The sequence below is a fragment of the Emydura macquarii genome, unplaced genomic scaffold (assembly GCF_026122565.2).
Source record: "Emydura macquarii macquarii isolate MOO-44397 ecotype Brisbane River unplaced genomic scaffold, CSIRO-AGI_Emac_v2 contig_306, whole genome shotgun sequence".
Classification (NCBI taxonomy): Eukaryota; Metazoa; Chordata; order Testudines; family Chelidae; genus Emydura; species Emydura macquarii.
The window spans coordinates 9,254,766-9,279,717 of NW_027130443.1; the positions used below are offsets into that span (position 1 = coordinate 9,254,766).

General features: G+C 46.4%; 3 protein-coding genes across 3 annotated transcripts; all 3 read right to left on the bottom strand.

Annotated features, from left to right (window-relative positions):
* Nucleotides 1-7,801: 7,801 nt before the first annotated feature.
* LOC137157305 (E3 ubiquitin-protein ligase RNF167-like) lies at nucleotides 7,802-8,830 on the bottom strand. Its single transcript, XM_067554598.1, has one exon. The coding sequence runs from the start codon at nucleotides 8,828-8,830 to the stop codon at nucleotides 7,802-7,804; it is 1,029 nt and encodes a 342-aa protein (XP_067410699.1).
* Nucleotides 8,831-17,260: 8,430 nt separating this feature from the next.
* Nucleotides 17,261-18,343, bottom strand: LOC137162413 (E3 ubiquitin-protein ligase RNF13-like). Its single transcript, XM_067562208.1, has one exon. The coding sequence runs from the start codon at nucleotides 18,341-18,343 to the stop codon at nucleotides 17,261-17,263; it is 1,083 nt and encodes a 360-aa protein (XP_067418309.1).
* A 1,788-nt stretch (nucleotides 18,344-20,131) lies between these two features.
* On the bottom strand, nucleotides 20,132-21,107 carry ZNRF4 (zinc and ring finger 4). The gene has a single exon (XM_067554609.1). It carries the CDS (start codon nucleotides 21,105-21,107, stop codon nucleotides 20,205-20,207), a length of 903 nt encoding a protein of 300 aa, XP_067410710.1. The 3' UTR covers nucleotides 20,132-20,204.
* Nucleotides 21,108-24,952: the final 3,845 nt, after the last annotated feature.

Consider the following 24,952-nt stretch of genomic DNA (forward strand, 5'->3'; position numbering starts at 1 on the left):
TTTCTTTTTTTTAACTTTCCCTTTATTTTTTAGTAGTTTACGTTTAACAAAGTACTGTTCTGTATTTGCTTTTTTTTTTTTTCCCCATCTCTGCTGCTGCCGGATTGCATGCGTCCAATTCCGAATGAGGTGTGCGACTGACTGGTCACTTCGTAACTCTGGCGTTCGCCAGTTCTACTGTGTTTATTAATAGGACCAAGCTGGAAGCATTTCCATTTTCAGAGGGCTCTTGGAATCTATGTAACACGTTTTTCTTAAATTCCACCCCCTCCCCATTTGTCACACAAGGAGCATTAAAGGTGCTTTGAGCTGGCCATGCGCAGCATAGAACAGGCTGGAGATGGCAGCTCCTGCACCCGCTAATGAGGGCAATGCTGCTGTTTCAAAGCTCAGAGCCCCTTGCCAGGTGACAGGATTTCCCACACCGTTCAGAGTTGTGGCGGCAGCACCCTGGGGCCAGTAGCTGAGTGGGAAATATCTGCAGGCTACTGTGTTTCGTTTGTTTGTCAGCTCGACTAAGAATGAAGCTGTCCCCTGAAAACAGCAGGAGCAGGGACAAAGGTAGGCCAACCAATGATGGCTCAAAGCCTTGGGAAGCTGTGGAGCTGATGCACTGTGCTTCGTGCTGCCACGCTGACTGAAGTGATGCACAAAGGCTTGGCCATTAAAGGACAGACTCCTGGCCTGGGAGGCTGATGGAAGGGTCAGTGGCTTTCCAGGACTGTGGACTCCAAGTGCAATGTCCCTCGCGGGAGGGAAGAGACGGGACTTGGCTGCATTTAATAAAACGGGATCTGTTACTGAGGCTGCCTGCTGGACACAGGCAGATCCTACGGGTCTCTCTGGCACTTTTGCCCCCCAGCCTGTGCTGCCTGGTATCACCACACATCTCCCTAAGTCCTGGCCTGGATTTTACCGTTGTGGGAGGCATGGCTGAATAGGGCCTGAGTATATTGCTGGGCACCCCAGGCTGCCTTAAGCTGTCTAGGACAAAATGTTTTTGCTCTGCTTTATCTGCCAAGATGCACTGTAGCCCTGACATCCTGGGTCCCTTCTAGGAGCGTTCTTTGGTGCACTGTACTGGCCGTCTCCCCGATGACCAAGCTGTAACTGGCACCCGGGCTTATGGATGAAGATAAATTCACTTTACTTTGAAGAAGTCGCTCTTGCCTTTTTCGGAGTGAGACAAATGCTCAGCTGCCCCCGTGGTGGTGGTGGTGGTGGTGGTGGGAATAGGAACTCAGCAGAGCCAGGGCTGGGGATATTCACGTGGCATCCCCTCGCCTGTGCTGTTTGCGTGGTGGCTGGGAAACAGCATCAGGATAGCAACATTTCCCCTTGTTTAATTGGGAAGGCAGTGGAAGGGGTAAGAATGGCAAGAACCCCCTGGGCTGGGGTGAATTCGAGCATCACTCGGTGGGTTGGAGCCATGGGAGATTTATTGGAGAGTTGGCAGGAACCTGAAGGGTATGTACTGGGCGCTTGTTTGGGGAAAGTGGATGGATGGAGGAGCAGCTTTTGGCGGATGATCGGGGACTGGGTAGAAGGGGGTTTGGAGTAACACAGGCCAGTCTCAGCCAAGGAGATGGGAGAATCTGGTCCCACCCACAGGCCAGTCTCAGCCAAGGAGATGGGAGAATCTGGTCCCACCACTCCCACCCCAAGGGACTTGGTGCCACCGCTTCAAGGGGACTGATGTACCTGATGCACAAACTCACAGTGCTGGATCTCAGTCTGCCCAGCTGCCTAAGGAAACTTCCCCTTGCATTTGCCACAGCAGACTCCTGTCTTTCCTGTTGCCTGCTGGATGGCTCCAGAGCCCCCGGAGGGGGAGGGGGGAGAATGATGTCATCCCAGCACTGGTAATGACCCAGCAGTGCTGTGTCCTCCCTCCCCCCACCCCCCGGTGTACCAACGGGAATGTTCTCAAGCCCACTTCATTCACAAAGTGGATGTACCTTGCAACTGCTTGTAAGCGTCTGATTAAATGCAGGAGGTGCCCGCTGCCTGACCCTTGGAGGACGCCAGCCCAATGGAGATAAAAGGCTTTTTAGAGGATGGATTCAGTGTTGGTTTTGAACTCTTTCCCGGTACCTGGGAAAGGATGGTTCACTTATCAATGACAATGCTCTGGATGGCTGGCAAGCTGAGTGGAACTGTTAGCTGAATGGATGCCGGAGGGGAAGAGAGTCCAAGATTGTTCTGGCCAGCCCAGCACACCCTGTACTTTACCTAACGTAATTCCCCTACCTCAGCAGATTCTGAAAGACAGAGCTGCAGGGGAAGCCTGCAGTCAGAAAGAGAAAGGTAGCTCGTGGGTTACATGGACTGCTGTTCTTTTCCAGAAGCTGGGGCAGCGTCTGCCTCTTGCAGGATGCCCCCTCCTCACACATTTAGGGAGCTGCAGTCAAAAGCACCAGAGTGTTTAGTGCCAGCCCTGGCAAAGACCCTGCGCTATGTGTTTTTAAAACTGATGTCTTTTCCACTGGGGGGCTGGCAAGTTCCAAAGCCCTTTGAGAATTTAAAACAGAATCGTGTCATTTCATCCAGAACTCCTGCAGGAATGCACTAGGATCCCATTGTCCGTAGAGCAGATGGACATCCTCTTGCCCTTGGTTATGGGATATACCACTTGTCTTCACTTTCAAGGCCCTTCCTGGCCTATCCCCACCTACCTATCATCTCTCAAGATGTCAACTCCTGCCACTGGTCCGCCTATGATGCAGCCTCCATCATCCACTTGTTACATCAAAGAAACACCTTTGTGCTTTCTTCCCTGCTGCCCCACACACGTGGGAGGAGCTCCCAGTCAACATCCACAAAAGCCACATTGTCCTCCTGGAAATCCCTTCTTAAAACTCTACTTGGCTGTGATGCCTTCAAAAAAACTGACCATGGTTAGCTGAGAACACTGGCCATCTCCTGACCAATATTGTCTCATTGTTTCCTTGTGCTCCTTGCCTGTCTGTCATCTCTTGTCTTAGATTATGATCTCTTTGGGACCATCTTTTTGCTCTGTATTTGTACAGCGCCTAGCACAGTTACCATAATACACCTAATAAACAATAATAATGCCGTAACTTCTTGGCCTTAAGAATGCCAATCAATCTAACTTGTCCAGGTACTAAATGGACAGTGTATTCATTGTCAGTGGTGGATTACAGAAATTCTGTCCGCTCAAGTTCTGTGTGGGGTTCTCACCCTCTTTTCCAGTGAGGAAATGCCCTCATGTTTCAGGACATAAGCCAAACACTAAGTAATGGGGTTAGGAAGAAAGTTTCCATGGGGCAGCTTATTCCATAATTGTCCATGGTGGGATTTCTTGCCGCAGCTGGTACTGCAGGAGACAAGATGCAGGAGTACATTGATCATTGATCTGCTCTGGTGTGGCAGATCTTGACTGGGAAAAGGGTAGTCTCAACTGTGTTAGTTTGAGGATGACATTTGAAGAGGGAGGAGCCCTGGTGCTGGGACAATGAAGGTGCTAAAGTAATAACATCTCCCTGAAAGCTAAACAATGGCATGTCAAATTGCCTTTTTTTTTTTTTTTCTGGGCACAAGGAGGAGAGAGCTGAAATACTTGCCATTCAACTAGCAGCTGGGAGAATTGTCTCATCCCACACTCTATGTTCACACACTGCTGTCATCTGCTTATGGGGTCTAATAGAGATGGAACACTCTGAGACTGGATTTCCAGGTGGATCTGTTTTGTCAAGTGCAGTTCTTAACACCGTATCAAGGGACCAGGACAGAGAAGCCAGGATGGAGTCCAGTCCTTCCACTGAAGTCAATGGAGTTACACCCATGTCCTCGGGAAAGCAGGAAATGATTTCTTTGACCTCTTGTAGCAAAGGAACATGTCATCATCAAGGCATCAGGCATCCTTCCCCTTAGAGAGGTATGAAAAGTGCATGGCTTTTGTCTAAGCATGAACTTTCTCTGACATTGCCTCTGACAGATTGTTTTGCAGTGCCCACGACCTGGGCTGCAAGGACCTTGGACGGCGGGGGGGAATGGCCTTTTGCTTTTCAGTCCTTTTAAAGACTTGAATAAATGTTTACACAATGATGCTCCTTAGGCACCGCGCACCTGCTCTAATTAAAAGCAATTTGTTTCCTGGAGCTCTTATTATTCCTGAAGTGGGAGCCCCTGCTGCTTTCTCAAAGGCAGGGCTCTAACTAATCTATGTCCAATTCTGCCTGTATACTTCTCATGCTTTTCCAGCCAAAGCCCCCAGGACAGTACTGTAAATAATCTTTAGGGCCACATTGGGAAGGGCTGCTAGGAAGGTTCAGTAAAATATTTTGGCTATAAACCTCCTACAGAAGGGAGCGAAAGCTAAAAGGAATAGCTTGTCAATAACATTCTTGGTGATAATGTCTCCTTCCACAGAGAATCCCTTAAAGTTTAAGAAATATTTTATCTGAAAAAAAAAAATCCCTTTTCAGAGGAAACCAATGAATTCTGCCCCAGGTCTGTGCTAGCATTTACTAGGGAGAACTGGTAGCTGTGCTAAATAAGTTTCCTCCTCCCTTTTGTATTTAAAGACAGCAGGTGGGCTCACATTGACCTAACTCTGTAACACTCCCATTGGCTCCCATGGCAAAGTTAGGGCAGTGTGAGTGCTTCTGGAAATCCATCCCGAACGGTCTGGAAGCGAAGGGAATTTGGGCAATTCCCAAAGCTCCTCATCCTACAAAAGGCTGGGGATCACCTGTATGGGGCTGACCACTCTCGATGCCCCTCAGAGCCCAGTTCACTGTTCCCTTGTGCGGTCACATACCCCCGTGGGGTGTGGATGCAAAACACTACCATTCTGACTTGTTAGCATTTTCCCCCTCCTTTGATTCCACAAGGTCGAAAGCAAAGATGTATTGAGCTCATTTACTTCAGCAAGAGCCAGGGAGGGACCAGATTTTCCATTTTGTGACCACGTCTGCCATTCTGAAATTTTTTCCAGTCTGAAATGGAACGAACACACACACAAACAAACAAACATGAAAGTTCTCTGAAAAACATTTGTTTTGGGGTCGATCCAAATATTTCCTTTTGATTTTGACCGTTAAAACTTTTGAAATATTTTTATATAAAAGCAATGAATTTTGTTTTGAAAAGTCATTTCAAAATGAAAAATCAAAATGTTCCATTCTGGAAAAGTCAAAACTGGGTGGATGTTTCAACATTATCAAAACACTTGCTTTTGAGGTTTCTTTTTTAATGAAATTTCATCAAAATTGACACCATTTTCAAATCACTTAGATGAAAATGGTATTTCTTGTTGAAGAACCATTTTGATGAAAATTTTTTGACCAGCTCAAGGGTTGAGGGTCCTTAGCAACTGGCATCCAGCGCCTTGCAAGACCAACCCCAGTCCCTAAATATTACTTGCAGCCTAACTTTTGGGGTTGAATATCTTTGCAGCACAGCTTGGGGTTTCCAGGCCAGGGATGAGATTCCTGCAATAGCATGGTGAAAAGGCCAAAGACTGAGTGGATCTGAAGGTTGAATTCTCTGCCCATAGTAAGAAGCAGCTCAAAGTCAGGAATTCCTGAGGCAGTAGTGCAAGAAGCCAAGAATCAGATGAGCATGGAGACTTAATGGAAAGAAAATCAGTGCTGATGTGCGGTGGTGAGGCAAATGTGGGAAAGTTCAGCTGTCTGGAATAGTGTGAGACAAGGGACAGCTGCCTGCAAACGAACCCATTATTTAAAAGGCAATGTTCATAGAGAGGTCACGTTAAGATTGTGTTTTGTACAGGCTTTTATGTATGTTTCATTGACCAAAGCCAAAGCATCTCTTATTCTAATTAAATGCATGTCATTCAGCCAGCGCCACTGCTGTGACGGATGCTGGCAATTAAATCAACAGTGTCTCTGCTTTTTACATTCAGCCTTTTGCTCTGCAACCCTTATTGGAGCTGAAGCCGTGGCTACTTCAGGTCATTTTTGCTTTGGGAGACATTCAAAGCAGAACAAAGCCCAAGCTAATAGTTAAAAGGTTTTTCAAATTTGACGGGGAAAATGATTGGAGTCCCTCCCCTTCAGACTTGAATCTTCTTGAGTGGCCCTCAGTGGAGAATTCCAATCTTCTTTCAAGTGGGCATGTCAGAATGCAGTTCAGCAAGTGGTTTTCTTTCCCTTAATCAAGATCTTCATCTTGTGCCTTCCAACAAGAGGGTTTACATCCTGCCTCACATCTCCCCACCCCATTCTGCCTAATGACCTTCAATTTTAGCTCCCCCAACTGTCCCGTTATGTGTCTCCTTGCTGCCATAGAAGAAAGTTCCTCTCCTTCATTCCCATAATAGAGACAGGCTGAAATTAACAGAACCCTGTCTGTATAATTTGTTTTGATTAAACCAAATTTTGCTGCATAGGCAAATTTTTAGTGTATTAAGGACAAACCCTCTGAGGGATAAATTTTATTGCAACTTTGCAGAAGGTGGAAGATTGATCTTGTAAGATCTTTGAAGCAAAAATATATAATGGAAGTAGAAAGATGATGAGGCTTAATCATTTAAAGAGGTATTTTAAATGCAGCATTTACACAGTGGGAATTCAAAGCATGTTGATAATTCACTTTAAACAAGACCCGGGCCTGCTAACGGTGAACTGGCTTGGTGAGGCACTGAGTCAGTCTGTCAATCCATGTAAATATTCTGCTGAAGGATGGTAACATGGCTGCTTATCAAAATCAAGCAGGACTCCAATTAATCGGAGCAGTCAGGCCAGCTGGGCTGGCTTTTCCCCAAGCTTGTAGTATGTAAACAGAGATAGAGAGAAGTTAAATGTAAAAGAGGCATAGACCCTGGTTCTCAGATGGTGGAAATCGAGATAGATTCAGTAAAGTCAATGGAGCCACATTGATAGACAACAGCAGAGAATTTGGGCCAGCGGAGGAATAAAAGAAAGAATGATAGAGAAAGAGGTACAGTGAGAGACAGATAAACAGGAAACCTTGGGCAAGTTACTGCCTGTCTCTGTGCCTCTGTTTCCCCACATCTAAAACGGGGATAATGAGACTGACCGTCCTTGGGAAAGTCCTGTGAGATCTATGGTTGAAAAGTGCCCCAGTAACTGTTATTGTTATTACCGTGAAAGTGCAAAGCATACTTAACAACAAATATTTTGTGGTTTATTATTATTATTATCCTCGTTGTTTGTTCTTAGTAGATTTTTGGTTCCTTTGAGGAGCTGCAGTGGGAGATGTTGGCAGGCCAAGTGTGCTAAACAGAGATGCTCACAGGAATGGGGTGATTTCTGATTCATTTTAATTTCCCCCAGCCTAACAAGTTTTTACATCTTGCAAGCCAATATGATTTAACGAAACCAAAACTTGTGCTAGAAGTTACCCAGAGAAAACTGTGTGGAATAAACAATCTGCATAGTATGATGCATGTGTGGAAAGACAGTTGTTAGGGAGAACTTGAGGAAAAACAGAGGATCTGGCGGGGGCTTCAAGCCACTCTTCCTCAGGGTTTGACAGCTGATATCGCAGGCCACTGCTGAATGTTTTGGTAGCCAGGCCTGGTGTGACTCCAGTTGACTTCGGCTGAGTCTCACACCAGCTTGGATTCAAGGTAAGCAGAGCAAAGGACGTGCATTCGGTGTTCCACTGCTCACCATAGTCTGCCTCCTCTGCTTTTCCCTTCCATGTCTTCCTGGGCCCATGCTGGGCTAAAATGATTCCCAATAAAATTTGGCCAGAGCTAGAGCAGAGAGGGAGGATGGAAGGGGAGGCTGAGGGAATGGGGGAGTCTGGGGAGCCAGATTTTGGTTTGGTCATCCCAGGAGTGATTCAGTTACTGCCGCTCCCTGATGTACCCATCTTCCTCACCCTCCTGGTTGCCCTCATCTCTCTCCTCCTCTATATGTGCCTCTATGTCCAAGTCAGGGCTTTCGGCTGCCACAATCACCCTCTGCATGCACAGCGGGCAGGTCTTATTCCTGGTCTGGGTTAAGAGCCACAGGTCTATGCATTTGCTGTGGTAGGCGTGGGAGCAAGACAGGATCTTCAGCATGTCTCCTTTTTCATATGTCTCCAGGCAGATGGCACATTCTGTGTATCTGGCGCCTCTGTTAAAGGTGCTTCTGTTAAACTCCTTCCCCTGTTCCTCCCTTAGCAGGTTTCTTCTCATCCTCCAGCTGTGGTACCCCATTGTGTATTTCACAATGAGCAGGATGCCTGTCACTATGGCAACCAGGATGCTAATTGCTCTGCAAACAGGAAGAAGCGGGACAGGGGAGCAGTGTCCCAGCAGCTGTACCTGGCATCTGCAAGCACGTGGGCAGGAGTTCCCTGCATCCTCCTCCCAGGTGAAGGGATAGTATTCAGTGACCAGGATGAGATGATCTCCTCTGTCAATGCGGCAAACCTTTCCCAGGCGTTGGGAGGTCGCTTCCGCAGTAAAGTCAGAAGGCATCTCGATCTGCTGCCGAATCTCTTCTGTGCCAATTGCCATATCCACAAGGACTTGTGAGTTCATGTTGTGCACGATGGTGGTTCGGTATCCGGCTTGCTGAGAGTGTAGGACCTGGGCACCAAAAGTGCCGTCGGACCTACGGATGAGCACAATGATGGCTGTGGAGGTGTTGCTGGGTGCCGGTGAGCTTTCTAGAGGGCGACACGCATTTGCAGGCATCTCCTCGATCAGATAACCAGTCAGTCCCTTGTTTGGGAGCGGTGGTCCAAAGAGCACAGGGAGGGTGCTGAAATCTTGGCTGGTGGCGTGGCGGTTGTAAATGGCACGGAGGAAGGCTTTGCTAGCGGGCACCAGGAAGAGCAGGAAAACAGTGGCCATGTGGAAAAGAGACGGGAGCAGTGGCCACATGCTGACAGCTGATGGGGAGCTCCCTGCACAGGTGCTGGCCTGGGTCTTGTCTAAGAGGAAGCTCTGGCTTCAGAGACCTTTATGGGGAACAGCAGACTGAAGGTGACTACTGGATCTTCCATCAGAACAGACTGGAGCCTTCCCGGGCAGTGAGAACAGCAGGATCTGATGAGATGTAGGGGGCGTTGGGCTATGCCCGAGCCTTCAAGCTTCTGGTTGCAGCTTCCTTTGCTTGTCAAGCTGGTCTGTTTGCTCCCAACTGATTCTTAGCATCTGCTTCCAGCAACCTTCCAGAACTTTCTCCCCTGGTCCTTGTGACCTCACTGCCCCGCTGTCCTGCAGCCATGGACATTTCTCCTTTCTCTCTTCCTGGTGACTCTTCTCCTTGGCTGGCTGGAGTTGCCTCCACCTTTGCCCTTTGTGCTTACTATCCCCTCTTGCTTCTCTGATCCCTTCTGTTCTCTGCCTCCCTCTCTTCTCTTCCCCTCTCGAGTTTCCCTCTTTTCCCCAATAACTTCTTTTTTCCCATTCTTGGTTCCACCCCCACCTTTGTTTTCCTGTTCCTCCTCGCCTCTCTCCATAGCTCATCCGAGTCCCTCTCTCCTGCACTGTCTCTCACATAGGGGCTGCCCCTTATTTGGCTTTTCCTTTGGTCCCACTTTGCTCTGCCACCTCTCTGGCTCTTTCCTTAGCCCTCCGCTCCCTTCTGAACTATATCTTCCCCTGCTCCAACAACCTTGTCTGGTTTACAGCCTCTTCCTGAGACGAGGCATCTAAATTATTGAGCCCACCACTGAAGCTCTGCCAGAAATGGCTCGGATGAACGGCAGCATTTCTTCCTGTCATGCACAGCTTTTCTTTCCTGTGTAAGGCTGGGTCTCAGTGGCCCTTCAGCTTTGTGCTCTGCAGCACAACTGTGGCAGTGATATTGCAGCATGACACATACCTGTCACGGCTTCATGCTGCAGAAAAGACTTCTCGCCCGGCCGTGGTTACATCACTGCTTCACGGCCTCGTCTAGTGTATCTCTCTCTCTCTCTCCACCTCCACCCCAGACCTTGCACCATATTTTGTCCTCCCCTCCTGTTTGCAAATCTCTAATTACAGGTTCCCATTTTTGACAGGGCTGGAGGCATTTCTAGTGGGAATCCACTGCAGAACAGGAATAGGGGGGAATCTGTTTAGGTCATTCCCATCCATTCAGGAATGCAGATCTCAGCTCATTTTGTGTTACAGAAAGCCAGAAGTAATCGCCTGCTCTATTTATGCAGGATCTTTGGGCTTGGAAGGGCAGTGTTTCTTATTATCTTTTCCATCCATGCCACTTACCCAGTTCTAAGACAAATCACAGGGGATGACTTGTGACTATTTATCATTTTTATCACAGTAGCACCTCCAGGTCCCCAACCAAGATCAGGGCTCCATTGTGCTAGACTCTGCACATTCAAGAGAGAGAGTACCTGCCCTGAAAAGTTTGCAATCTAAATAGACAAGAGTAGGAGGGGAAACAGAGGCACAGAGAGAGGAATTGACTTGCTTGGGATTGTGCAGCAGGATAAGGGAGGGGCCAGGAATAGAAAGTTACCCCACAGGGTGTGGGTGAGGATAAATGCATTAAGAAGATTTGAGAGGTGCTCATGGGAGAGGGGATGGGAGAAGATGGCATAGTGACTAATTGTCCTCTTTCATGGTGGGTGTAAAATCAGTCTTTGTAGTTGACTGATTGAGAATAAGTAGCTCAAAGATTTACTTAGATTTACTGTCGGTTCAGGTCACCATAGCAGATAGAATTGGAATACTTGGAGGTTGGTTTTCAGAATATATATGTGGCTGCAACGTACTGAGCTGTAGGACTGTTCCAGTGCAAAGTTGAACACAAAGTAAAAGGAAGCTTCTCTCCAGAGATGGTGGAGAAAAGCGGTCAACAGGATTTATAGCTGCAATAGTACAGCCAAATTTTGCTCTCAGTTACACTGGTGGAAATCCAGAATAACTACATTGGGGACTGTCCATAAATTACAGAATGCATTAGTGTCCTTAATTTTGCATGGTTTTTTTCAGTGTTACAAAGTATTGCAAGAGCTGGATGGGTCTTGAAAATCACCAACAAATATGTTGCAGCCCCTGGACTTTAGTGAAGTTACTTTGGATTTACAACTATATATACAAGAGCAGGATTTGGCCATAGAGTGGACTTCGGGTCATTCAGCAGGACTAACATTGCTGCCAGCTATGAGCAAATATCCTGCCACACATCAGAGCATGGCATCTAGCACCACACGTGAGCTCAGAGGTTCTATCTGAGAAGTGGATTTTGTGAGCCAAACTGGTTTTTTTCAAAGCACTGATTCCATTTCCCTGTGTTCTTAAGCAGCTTCAATCCATCTTACTGCATTACAGAAACTGTGTTGATTGTTCTACTGTAGTGAGTAACAACAACTTGTACTTTACAGATTACCCCAGAGAACTATATTCGCGGCTTAGCTGTACCACACATTCATGAGTGCAAAGACACCTTGGGGTAACTTGATTTGTCACAATGCATAAAAAGTTATCTGAGAGCGAAGAGAGAGAGATGTGGTGCTGAGTGTAAAGAGGCAGAGGGGTGGGTCAGAAAGAGGAGGATTTGGAAGCAAGGAAAGGAGGAAGGGGCATGGGTTGACTCAGAATAAAAATTGCAACCCTGAAAGAATGGGGTCTAGAAATTCAGGAATAGAGATGGGAGAGAAGGGAGATGTGTCACTGAAAAAAGAAAGATAGCAGCAAAGAAATGGGGTCTTGATGGCAGCAAAAAGAGATGAAAGGGGAAATGAACCCTAGGGAGAATGGGGAAAACACAAGATATATATTTTCATACTTGCAAAGTGTCCTGGTGACAATCAGAATTTTTGTTAGTGAAATTATCTGTTTAAATCTCCCTGTCTCTTGCCCCTCCACTGCCAACAGAGAAGCTTAAATTGGCCCTGATCAGTACAATGAAATCAGCGTTATCAGTGCTAGCGATGCCTGTCCCCAATTGATCATGACAAGGGGAGTTGGTGGCTGCTTCTAGACAGTAAAGCTGGATTGGCTTGCACTGAAACCAGATTGAACCTCTTTTGTTCGTACAAAGTCCATGGGGCTGAGGGTTGCCTTCCTAATCTGTCTATACAGGTGTAAACTTGCATGAATGGAAGTCACATTGGACTCATCTGTGACTCAACTTGCTGATGCTTGGAGAATCCAGACCAGTTCCAGGGAAGAGAGAGACTCTCCAGAGAGGCCACTGAGAATGAACTGGAGAGTGGGGAGGGGTACTGAGGACTGATGGAACATCATTTCCCAAGTAGTTAAATTCTGCTCCAGTTTCCAAGGTCTTTCCTTTTAATTTCACCTCTCCCCATTCACGTGGAGTCATAACCAATAGAGCTGGTTGGAAAAATTTCCACTGGAAAATGCCATTTTGACAAAAATGACTTTTGTTTTGTTTTGTTTTTGTTTTTATTGGTTTTGTTGTGTTTTTGTTTGTTTGTTTTTTGTTGAGAAACTGTATTGATTTTGACAAAATTTTGTTTAGGAAAAAAATGGAAAAAAGGTTTAAAATGTGGAACTGTCTTGATTTTGACTCTTTCAGAATGAACATTTTGATTTTTGTTTGCTTTGAAATTTCCTTTCTTTCCTTTATAATTAAATAAAGGGTTGAAATCAAAATGAAATGTTTTAATTGACCCCAAACTTAACTTCTTTTTGGAATTTTGTTTTGCCACAAAATTCAAAAATTTGGCTTTCCATCCTGATTCAGAACGAAAAGAGGTTGAAATCTCAATGGGATGGAAACTCTGTTTTCTGACCATGTCTAATAACCAGTGAGAAGGAAGGGCACAGAGTGGATCCAGCCAGAAGGGTCCAGTCACTAGCTGAGATGGATTGCACCCTGTTTGCAATTGCTTCCATGGAAGAAATCATACTGGTCCTACTCTCTTTGAAGCCAACAGAAAGAAAGTTGAGTTTTAGGCGCTAAGACCCACCCTGCACTATGATGGATGGGATTATAGGCAAAATCCCCACATAGCAGGAGAGACTCCAAGCTCCATACAGCCTTTGTGAAGAGTAGGGGGATGCTGGTTCTGTGGCCAAAGCTGATTCTCTCCTTCCACATCCCTCCTCTCCCAGATGGTTATTAGGGATGGAAGGCCAAATTTTTGGCTGGTGTAATTCCACTGAAGTCAATAGAGTTCTGCCAACAGGGCATTTGGCACATCACCTTTAACTACAGTAGATATTAAATGTCAGTCTTCCAGGTTGAAATTCACGTCTGTGTGTCAGCTATCACAAGTCCTATCCATCACTTATGTCCCACTTAAACCCTCAGACTTGTTCTTTTCCCATTGCTAGCTCTTTGCACAGGGGTGAATTTCATCCTCACTGAAAGGTTGCACTTAGCTGGCTGATTACCCTGTGTGTGGTCTTAATTGCTCTCGGTGATCTATAATGCTGACATTTTGTTGGTTGTCTGAGTGTGATTGTTCCCTGCACTGGGTCATCAGCAGTTTCCACAGTGGGTCTTGCTATCTCAAACACACAAACAAACACCCTGTAATAAAATGCATGACAAAAACTACAGATCTCACCAATGAGCTCTATAAGTCATTTTTTGCTTGAATTTGGTTATTGCTTAATAGAATATGTGCAGTGAAGCTCAGTTTATGGGAGCAGGGAATATGCTAATGGGGGCAGTTGAAAATATTGTCGAGCAATAGATACATTCACACCCACAGCAGTAGAATTGCAAGTGGAGTAGAAATGGAGACTTGGTGGTTGTAGGCTGCCCTCACACACCTATCTGAGCTGTTGTGTTAATGCCATCTATAACTCTGCTTTTGACTGGAGTTATCTGGCAGTGTCCCATTTATAGTTTGCCTCCTTATTGGAGCCTTCTGATTGGATCCCATCTATATCTCACTTCCTGACTGGATCCTTCTAACAAGATTCTCTCTCTTTCTCTGGCTGGATCTTTTGGAACTGATCCCTTTCCAACCTCTTTCTGTTTGGGAACATTTCCAGCAGGATCATCCTTTAGCTTTGCTTCTCATTGGAGCTACAGTTGGCAGAGAAACAGTTATTCTATCCCACAAAAAGTTTTTGAGATTTTGAAAAATGTTCTCCCAAATCAGGAGAGAAAGTTGAAATATCAAAATTTTTCTTAAATCAAAAATCTAAAAAAAAAAAAAAAAAAAAAAAAGGGGTGGGGGGGTGGGTTGGGTCAGTTGAAACGTTTTGTTTCAATGTTGATCATTTTAAAACTTTTTTTTTTTACAATAATTGGCTTAATTGTCAAAAACAAAATGTCATTTTGAACCAGAAAATTGGCATTTTTCATTTAAAAAATTGATAATTAGAAAAAAAAATCTCAACATTTTTTCCAATAAAATTTTTTTGTCCAAACCATCCCTTTCCCATAGAAAGTTTCAGTTTTAACAAATTGACATTTTCCAAAATAAAACAAAAAATCAGGTTCAGCTTTCTGACGGGATCTTCCCAGTCTCCCCGCTGATCACAGGATCCCTTGTTACTGGATCCAGAACACCCCTGTAATTCTGCTTCTATGCTGGGCCCTTGTCTCAAATTTTTTCAGGTTGTTATGGCCTTTTTGTATGGAACGTCTTAGAAGTCAGTTAAATATAGAGGTAAAAATGGTCTCTTGCTTGCTTGCCTCTACTTTGGATCTCAGTTCAAGTGGTGAAATGGGGTAATTGCTCTGCTCACGCATATAACTGCTGCCTCACCTCTGTGGCTTGCTGGCATTTAAATAAACAGCAATTATTCCAAGACAGCAGATTGCATGGATCTCAGAAGAAACAGGGAGAGGGCACTTACGGAAGCTGCTGTAATATAGCTACCTGTCCCCCTGTACTCTCCACATAAGCTTTGCTCCTCCTTTTCCAGCCCCTCATTTAACCATGCTCTCCCCAACTTCACTCCTAATCCATGATTAAAGCAGAACATTAATTGAACTCGGTTTCACTGTTGCATTGTCCAGATACTCAGCTGAGGATAAATCTGCATAGTTCCATTGAAATCAATGGATTTTCACAGATTTACCCTAGTTGAGAATCTTATCTGTATTTTTCTCTGGTGCATTTCCTTGTGCAGCAGCTCTGCAGTTTACCATTAACACTGGTTGTAACTTGGATAAAGCAATCTCTAGAAAAGTTACTAATAATCAAACTGTGGCCAATTGAAGCACATCTCACCCCAGCAATAAGCCAACCTTGTTCTATGGATAGTTATTAATGTTTGATGGAGGTTGGCAGATCAGACAGCTACAGGTCAAGCCATCTGTGGCAGATGCTTTACATTTACAGTATGATCGTCTTTGATACTGCTAAGCATAGTGGAGAACACATCTACTTCGTGTTCAGATCTTGTGTCTCATGGAAAATTTTGGGTCACAATACCCCTGAAATAAAACACTTCCATTTCAGGAATGTCAGAATGTTTCATTTCAAAAGAAAACGTTGAAATGAAACATTTCAGTTTTTTCCAAACTGAAATTTTTCAGAATTTCCATTCCATGAAAAAATTTTCAGCATTTCAACGTTTCCTCCTATTTGGGATGAAACAAATGAGGACATTTTTTTGTGGGATGGAAATTTCATTCACCTCTAGTTATGACTTTTCCACTCTGCTATTGACCTCGCTGCATTTATCCATGCATTATTCAGCCCATTGCTGGATTACTGCCACGTGTCGTATCTGGTGATACCCTGAAGCTTCAAACAATGCAGAAAATAGCAGAATATTTTCTTTGCAGAGTTTGCCTTCCATCGCACATTGCGCCTGCGCTCTGTAGGTCGCATTAGCGCCCTGGTTATTTTTGGGTGCAATTCAGGACGTTGGCTCTCATCTATACAGTGCTACATGGTCTAGGCTCTGGCTGCCTTTGAACCCCTGTCAAAATCTTACAAAGATTCTGGGTGCCAAACTTGAGACAGCTGACGGGCTTAATTTTCGGATAGCATTTTCTGAAAATCAAGCCCCATTAGTTGTCTCAAAATGGACACCCAAAGCCAGAGGTGCCAAAAGTCACTAGCCTCTTTGGAAAATGTTGGCCATGGACCTTCCTTCCTATGTATGATCCTGATGGTCGAGATCTGCCGACAGACAAATGACTTGAATGCTGACAATTTGTAGCGGGCTATTCACACGCAGCGAAGAGCCCTTGGCTCTGGAACTCCGCCTTGGTACTGATGGAGCAGTGTCTGTTGATTTCTCCATCATGGTATGTCAGGCCAGACCCTTTTGCATGAAGGGTGTTAATGCATAAAGAGTTTCTATGCTTTATGTCTTAGAGGGTGATTGAGGGCTGCTGATGATCAGGAAAGCGTCTCTATATTAGACTGGCTAGAGTAGCCCAATTGGGCGTTAATTGACTGTGGGCCAGATCCTCTGCTGGTCTGCAGCTCTGGCTTAGTGTTTTCAAACTGAACTGGAAATTCACTCAGAGGCTATCCAGAGCGAACCAATCACTCTCCCTGTGACCAAGAGAGAGAGAGGAGATGAATATCTGATTTGGGTCCTGTTTGTACATCAATCCAATTCTACTTAAGCTGTTTAGAAATGCTTGGAAAATGACCCAGAAAAACCTGGAGAGCAGGAGGTTAAATGTAGCTGTCATGTCAGCCTCGGCGGAGGGCAGGGAGTGAGCAGCCAGCCTTCAAAATGCAGCCAATTCTGCAGCCCTTGAAAATGTTTTGTATCGTTTCTATCTACTCACCTGCATCGAGTGACTCCTACTTTAATGACTTGTACCTCCACTAGTCACCATCCCCTGTCTTAAGGGATCAGGTTCCCCATACAGTTTTGCTGCATTGTAATTAAAGACTAACCTGTATGCGGCAATTAATTGTTACTGGACTCTTGAGTTGCCGCTAAAGCGCAGCTTAGGTGAGGCAGTGTGGTTCAGGGGATGGGGTCCGAGCTAGGGTAGCTAGATTCTAGTCCCAGGTCTGCCACTAGTCTGGGTAAGTCACTTCACCCATCTGTGCTTCTGGTTCCTGGGTGTGAGCTTGTCATGACAGCGAATGACTCGCTATGTCTGTAAAGCATCCAGCAAAATGGGACTCCAGTCTCAGTTGGGACCTCTACGCACTCCTTCAACTAAGATTCCTGTTGTGTGTGTGTGTATACTCCATCTAGACAAAAGCAATAGGAAATGTAGGTGGATGTGGACCAGGAACTCAGTGATATCAAATGCGTTTAATTTCCCCCAGCCTAAAGGGAGTTACGTTTGCAGCAGACATTTTATGCCTTTTATTGTGGGGAGGGAGGGAAGGGAACCAAAAGTGAACTGAGCTAAACGCTTCCCAATAGACAGGCTGGAGCTACTGATGGGGAAAAGCTGGGGGTAATGTGGCTTGGACTGATGTTGGTTGGGCTTGATCATATTGATCACTGAGTGTCCTTCTCCAGCTCCTCATACCCTTCCTCAGTGTCCACACTTTGGTCGTCTTCTTCCTCTCCCTCAACAGACTCGTCACCATGCCCATCTTCCTCTTCCCCATCCTCAGCATGGTCCTCCTCCTCCCCAGCTTGCTCCTGTGGGTTTCTCCCTGTGTCCAGATTGATGTCCTGAGCTTCGGTGGTCACCTGCTGTTTGCAAAAGGGGCAGGTTTTATATCTGGGCTGGGTGTGAAGCCATGTGTCGATACACGCACAGTGATAGGCGTGAGAACAAGGGAGGATCTTCAACTGGTCTCCGTCTTCGTACTCGGCCATGCAGATCACACACGTATCGTACTTGTCTCCCCTTTCAAATGTGCATACGGTCGTCTTCCGGCCCTTCTTGTACCATAACGCACACACCACAAGCGAGATGGTGCAAATGACCACGTTGATCATGAACCCAAACTCCTGGATGACATAAGGAATGACATTGTATGCGGAATATTTAAGCAAGCGGGGCCAGTACTGCTTAGCAGCGTCCCACATGGAGGGTCTAGCAGCATCCTGGCAGGGGTTATGAGGCTGTTTGGGCGCCATGATGGTAACATAAGCACCTTTTTCATACCGTGAAGCCCTTTTCAGATGCTTGTAGGCTGATTCCCCTATGAAGACAGACTGTATCGCAATCTGCTGCCTGATTTCTTTGTCATCAGTTATCATGTTTACCAGCTGCTCTGCATTCACGTTATGCACGATGGCAGCTTGATATCCAACTTGCTGTGCGTGAAGGACCTTGACACCAAAGGGACAGTCAGACCTACGGATGAGTGCGATGAAGGTCTCAGAGGAGTTGTCGGAGGCCGGCGGGCCTTCCATAGGATCACAGGCGTTGGCAGGCACCCCCTCGATCAAGTACCCCATCAACCCATCGCTCGGGAGGGGCGGTCCAAAGCATGCAGGCAGTGCATTGAAACCTACACATGTGGAGCCATAGTTGTAAACCACACGTCCAAAGGCTTCCGCGACAGCAATGTCAAAGAGCAGGAATGCGGTGACCGCGTGGAGAGGAAGGTGGAGCGGAGGCCTCATGCTGAATGCTGCTGGGTGTCTCTTTGTGCTAGGGCCGGGCTGAGCAAATAGAAAAGGTGTAACTGTGAAGGACTTTATGAGGCGAACACAAACTTATCAGCCCGTTCTGAGAGGCATCAGCATAATATTCCTAGAGCCTTTGCCAAAGACACCAGCAGCAGCAGGATGGAAGCAGGAGGCTCTTCCCTAGCAGCTTCTTTAGATGGCTCCCTTCAGTTCACCATGCTGGTCTGCTGGTTCCCAGGGCTCCACCCTCTTTCTCTCGCTCCTTGTCTCCAGCTGCTAGGCAACCTTCCCAACCCACCTCCCCGGGGCTTTATGACATCACCCTGTGACTGCTCCCCAGGACTGGGTCCCTGTAACATCATTGCCCATCTGCCTTGCATTCTTCTCTTCTCCTCTCTTCCCTAGTTCTCTCCTATCTGCTAGGCTCCTGTTCCATCTTCCTTGCGTCCAGTTCTGCCCCAGTCCAGCTTCTGATAGGATATCGGTATCTCCCACTGCATTCAAGGGGAGTTGCTTACATCCTTCAGGGGGATAAATGCCCCTTCTCTTGACAGTCCTACCATTGCAAATTGAAATTCTTCACCTTGGGTACGGACATGATGCTTGGAGAATACTGCACAGTAGGAATGATCTGTTAGGATCATCCTCTCCCATGTGGGATGGAAGATACCAGCCCAGGTTGGTTAATTGAACTTGCTTCTGCTTTAAAAACAAATAAAACCACCCTTTTTCTTCCTGTGTGTGTGATCATCTAATGGATGTCAAAGCACCTAGAGCTGTAAGGACATAGCTTTTTGTCATTAGAAAATGGAGATAAATAATCTAAACAAGAAAATCATCATTCAACATGTAGCCAGCAGAACTTGAAATTACATCCATCTGCCCATCCACATGGAGCAAAACCAACTATATGCTCTTGGCCAGATTGGAAAAAGCATGTAAATTCCATTTAAGTCACCAAAATAAGTGGCCAGATTTTCAAAATGCTCAGCACACTGGATTCTTGCTGGGTGCTGATTGAGTTCTTCTGAAATTCTGGCCACAAGGGTCACAACAGGAGCTGCTGGCCACTGAATGTACAAAAGATCGAGAGTTACCATTTCTCATGATTGTATTGCAAGTCTCGCGATATTTGTTGTTTATCTCAAAGCTCCAGCTGCTGGAGTCAAGGGATTGAAAGAGAATCTCAGCTTTCATTGCAATGTCTAGCCCTCACGAGAGCAGAGAAAAGCTTTAAAATGTCACTCCAGTGTCGCCAAAGGCTCAAAAACCAGAAGGTGAATAAGAAGATTCCAAAAAATTATTATGCAGAAAAATCTCATGATCTGTAAGTCAATCTCATGATTTTGGGGGTGTTCTGACTCATGAATTTTGAAAGCTGACAATGCTGCTGGCTCAGCTCTGGCAACCAAGCACTGGAAATTCTGGCTTTGAGCTCTTTGGAATACCTGGCTACATTGCTGTCTCCCATTGAATTCAGCTGGTGCTGGACATTCATAATCTCTGGAACTCAGTCCCTAAAGAGCTGTGCGTCAGTGGGCAACTCCTTGCTGAACTATCCCCTTTAAAATATCCCTGGTGTTCCAATGTGGCTTCATTGGCCCTGTAGTTAATTAAAGACTCACCTGTACTAAGCAACTGATTGTTACTGGCCCCATGGGCTTAGTGTAAGACAGATTTCACTGTATATATTTTCCTCCTGGAGAAAGCTACAGGAAATGTTAGTAGTCTGTGTGTGTGTGTGTGTACAACAGAGACTCCCAGCAGCTGTGATCTCCAACTCATTTTATTTTCCCTCGTCTAAAACATTTTACACTTGCAGAGGGACATGTTGATGCACGTCCATGTCAAAGGCCTATCTCGCAATAGTCACCTGCTGTTTGCAAATTGGACAGGTCTTACATTGGGGCTGGATGAGGAGCCACGAGTCTATGCATGTGCCGTGATAGACATGAGAGCACGGGAGGATCTTCAGCTGGTCTCCTTCTTCATACTCGGCCATGCAGATCACACATGTAACATACTCGTCTCCTGTTTTGAATGTGCTCACTGTTATCTTCTGGCTTTTTCGGCACCATCTCATGCACCCCACAACCAGCAGGGTGCACACGATCATACCAATTGCCGTGCCAAACTCCCGGATGAAAAGCGAAATTGTGTGTTTGGAGCAGTATCCAACCTGGAGATCCCAGTAATGCCTTGCGGTGTCCACGATGGAGAACTGTGCATTGTCCCAGCAGGGATTGTGATAATGTTCGGGTACCACCAGAGTGACATGAACGCCCTTTTCAGAGCCCATAGCCCTTCTCAGCTGCTTGGAGGCTGCTTCCCCGGTAAAGACGGAAGGAATTCCAACCTTCTGTCTGGTCTCTTCAACATTAGTCACCATTGTCACCAGCTTCTCTGAGTTCACGTTGTGGACAATAGCAGCATGATAGCCAGCTTGCTGAGCATGAAGGATCTTAACACCCAGAGGGCAGTCGTACCTACGTATGAGCGCGATGAAGGTGGCAGAGGAATTGCTGCCGGCTGGTGGAGCTGCGATAGGGTGACAGGCATTTGCAGGTGCTGCCTCAATCAGATAACCCCTCAGGCCCTCTCTCGGGACAGGCGGCCCAAGGCATGCAGACAGGGCTCTAAAATCCATGCAAGTGGAGTTCTGCTTGTAGACCACGTAAACAAAGACTTCAGCCATGGGTGCCTGGAAGAGCAGGAAGACAGTGATCAGGCAGAGAGGAGTCGGCAGCAGACACCACATGCTGGCAGCTGCTGGTGGTCTCTCAGTGTGCTGACCTAGTTTTTGTCTAATCTCAGGCGTTGGCTTCAGAGGACTCTATGGGGAAACTCAACTCTGCTCATCTTCTTTGATGGCATCAGTGAGACATGCTGAAGCCTTCTAAGCCAATGACAATGGCAGGATGATGCGGGTTATTGTCCCCCTGTCCCTTCTCTTAGAGCTACTGTCAGCAGCTTCTTTCATTGTATAGTCCAGCCGGATGGCTCCCAGCTGATGCCTCCTTTCTCATTAGCTGCCTGCAGGTGTCCAAGTCTTTGTGACATCACTCACTGACTGCTGTGCTTTTCCCAGACACTGTCTCTGGGTCCCAGTAAGAGAAAGGGTCCTTGTGTGAGGGAGGGAGGGAGGGGAAAGAGAGAGAAGGAAACTTCGGAAGTGCAGAAAGAAGAGACGCGAGAAGACTGAAATACCCCAGGAGATGCCATATGGGAAACAGGGGGCCATCCAGCCCTGCAGGTGGAAGAAGGTAGTAGCAAGCTAGCAGTCCTTCGTTGCAGAAGATGACCGGAAGCAGCAGGTGCCAGGGCCTCTGAGAGGCCTGGCATGGTGTGAGGAGGAACACTGTGAGGCTGGGAACCATGGAGACGGGGCATTCTTATAAAAAGCCTAGATAGCAGGATGGCCTTGTGGGAACCTCTTAAGGACCCAATAGGGCTCCAAACCTTTGGATGTGTATCAGAGTTTCTTCTAAAACCCGAACCTCCCTTCATTTTTTATATGAATTGTTGCCCATTTGTGCATATTTGTACATGTGTGTACCGGTTGGATGCATATCCCTGGGCAAGTTTTTGCAGTATTGACACTGGGTCGGTGACATCATCTTATATTACAGTTGCACCGCGCGATGCCAACCAAGGTCAGGGCCCCATTATGCTAGTGGCTGTTCAGACACACAGTCAGAGACAGTCCCTAACAGCCTCCCAAATTCTTCAATGCATCTGTGATCAGACTGGCAGAGAGGGTCTGGGGAGTTCAGTTGCAACTGCAGGCAATGAGCGAGGATTTGTTCCTAATATAATCCTGTGGCCGAGGAGAGAAGCATGCAGCGCAGAGACCAAATGGTGGGCTATGCACATCACATTTAAAGGAGTTTATTTTATTCTGCTTCCCTTAATGATGCCGTGATATTACTTTTGGAGATAGCCAAGCTCTGTAGCTGTTACAGCAATGGCATGCAGGCGAGACTGGGAGACTGAGTGGCAATTAGAGTTTGTCTTTAGAATTAATCATTCTTATTACTTCATATTGGAGTAACGCATCAGGCATGTTTACACAGCCCACGACAGCGAGTCTCCCATCCCGGGTTGACACACTGGGGCTAGTGCGGCTCATTCTAGCACTCTGAAAACAGCCGTGTGGACAGCACTTTGAAGTGGTGGCTCAGATGGAGGTCGGCCTCTGAAGCCCAGCCTGTTGCCTAGGCCCCGCACCCTGAGCTGGTGCTCATAGGTGTCTACATAGCTGTCTTTAGCGTAATAGTGCGAGCCCGGTAAGCCTGAGCCTGTTGCCTGGGGTTGGGAGACTCACTGCTTCGGGCTGTGTAGACATATCTGTAGAGGCTCCAACTGAGATCAGTGGCGTGGTGAGGGGATTGAGGCAGAGAGAAGGCCAGGATGTGGGGAAAATGGATAAAAGGCATGGAGCCGCAAGTGTAAAGATGGAGGGACATGCGTCAGAGAGGAGGGATCCTTTCTGGAAGGGGAAGGAGAAGGGGCTGGAGATCAGGAGTGAGAGAGAGGGGAAATGGGTGAGGGTTAGAGTATGGAGAAGAAAGAGTCTATGGGAGAAAGGGGGGAACAGAGACTGAGATTTTCAATGGAGCTGAAAGGAGTTAGGCACCCAAATCCCATTGACATTCACAGATGCGCACGGTTTGCAAGAGAAACCGCTAAAAAAATGTGCTGTAATCATTACAACCAGCATTTAGGGAAAACGTATCTCCCCCCGCAGCGCCCAGACATACTCAATGCAAATCAGGGTGAGCCATGCATGTGTGTCTTAAATATGTTACAGCCGCTCCTGGATGTGTCTTCCACTCACGTCCTCTGGGGTCTGTGCAATCTACTTCCTCAGTATAATTGTGACTTATTTAAATGTCAACAAGCCACACATGGGAGGCAGCAGTTTTATGAGAGAGCAGAGCAATTACAGGGAACCGGTCCCATTTCACCACTTGAACAAAGATACCAACTAAAGGAAGGGAAGAGACCATTTACCTCTCTATTATACCAAAGTCTCTTCATTCCCTTACAATCCATTGTGGGGCTGGAACCCTATGTCAAAGCAGAGGCACAAGACCAGATTCGGATTTCACTTATCCCAGTGGAAATCCAGAATGACACCAGTGAAGTCAATGGGATTACTGTGGATTTACACCAGTGTAATTGCCAGCAGAATCTAGCTTCCATAGAGGTGACTGGTCCTGCCAGAGAGACTCAATCAGCAACTGAGATATCGAGGTGACTGGCTCTGTCACAGGGACATCACTGTACCTCTAACAAAGATTGTATTTCTGGCCTCAAATCCAATGTTGATTGGAGTTGCTTCAACAGTGAAATAGATCTGGATGTTTTATTCAAAGGATTTTGCAGCACTAGAAAAGCCGCCCAGCCAGGTGTGTGATGTCGGTTCAGAACTGACGACTCTCATTGTTCTTTATTATTTGCATGATGCTTGTATTTAGTATCCCCAGCACTGTGCATATGTATTAGGTCCATTATCCTACACAGGGGACCGTGCTGCTTCTCTGTGTTCATACTGAGCTCATAACACTAGTGCTATGGGAGCAGTGAGAGCTGGTGCTCTGGAGCAAAATGACTGACATTCTCCTGGCTTTCTGGGGACTTCCCTATTCCTCACTCCCTACTCTTATAAACCTGAATTCGCTGCATGTATTGTATCCACTACAGCCAGCTTCTAATGCCGAATCAAAGGATGGCTCATAGACAGGGCTGACTGGAAAGGTAGAATGCCATTTAACACGCATACCCCAAAATCGAGTCTTTGGCATTTTTCATTCTGCATTGGAATGAAAACTAAGCCTTTTGTTGTGTTTTTTTGGGCACAAAACTAAGCGATCCAACTCAGGATAGCTAATTGGTTTCAGGCACTTAGCTGGAACGTGTGAAACCCTGGTTCAAGTCCATGCTGTGCCTGATTTGGAGCCATTTCTCTCAATCTTGCCTCTTGACGCTGTTTCACTTTGTATAAATTATTAAATGTTTATTGAGATAGAGGGGCTAGCACTGGCTGTATAGCCCAGTGGTTAAGCCCCCACCTGGGATGTGAGAGATCCAGACTGAAATCTCTGCTCTAAAATAGACAGTGGGCTTTTGGCTATTCTGGAGTTTTGCTCTCTTTCAAGCAGAAATTCCATCCTGGACCTGAGAAACTTTCTGACCCAATCAGCATTTTCTGATGAAAAACCTTTTTGTCAAAAAAATTCCTGACCACCTCTCCCTATAGATCTCACGTAGCAAGAGGGGGGTGTAGCATTTCATAGATAAAATGTATTTCTTTACTATTGGGTAGGGTGGTCTTTAGGATTATGATGACTTGTTGTGGGGGCATCTGATGACTTACAGGTGAAAGCCATGGCATTACAGAGCTAACAATTGGATCAGTGGGTGTAATTCACCCCACACACTGACTCATCTGTTCCTTATCCTGTAGCAAGCTACGCCTGGGTGAAGTCCTGCACCTGTGCAAAGCCCCCATGAGATCAATGGGGTTCTGCAGAAACATAAGGGTCTGCATGGAGGGAATTCCCTGTAGGTGGATCATGGGCCGAGTAACCGTGCCCATCT

Excerpts from the sequence above, each read along its gene's own strand:
- LOC137157305 (XM_067554598.1), bottom strand. The coding sequence starts at position 8,830 with ATGTGGCCACTGCTCCCGTCTCTTTTCCACATGGCCACTGTTTTCCTG.
- LOC137162413 (XM_067562208.1), bottom strand. The coding sequence starts at position 18,343 with ATGAGGCCTCCGCTCCACCTTCCTCTCCACGCGGTCACCGCATTCCTG.
- ZNRF4 (XM_067554609.1), bottom strand. The coding sequence starts at position 21,107 with ATGTGGTGTCTGCTGCCGACTCCTCTCTGCCTGATCACTGTCTTCCTG.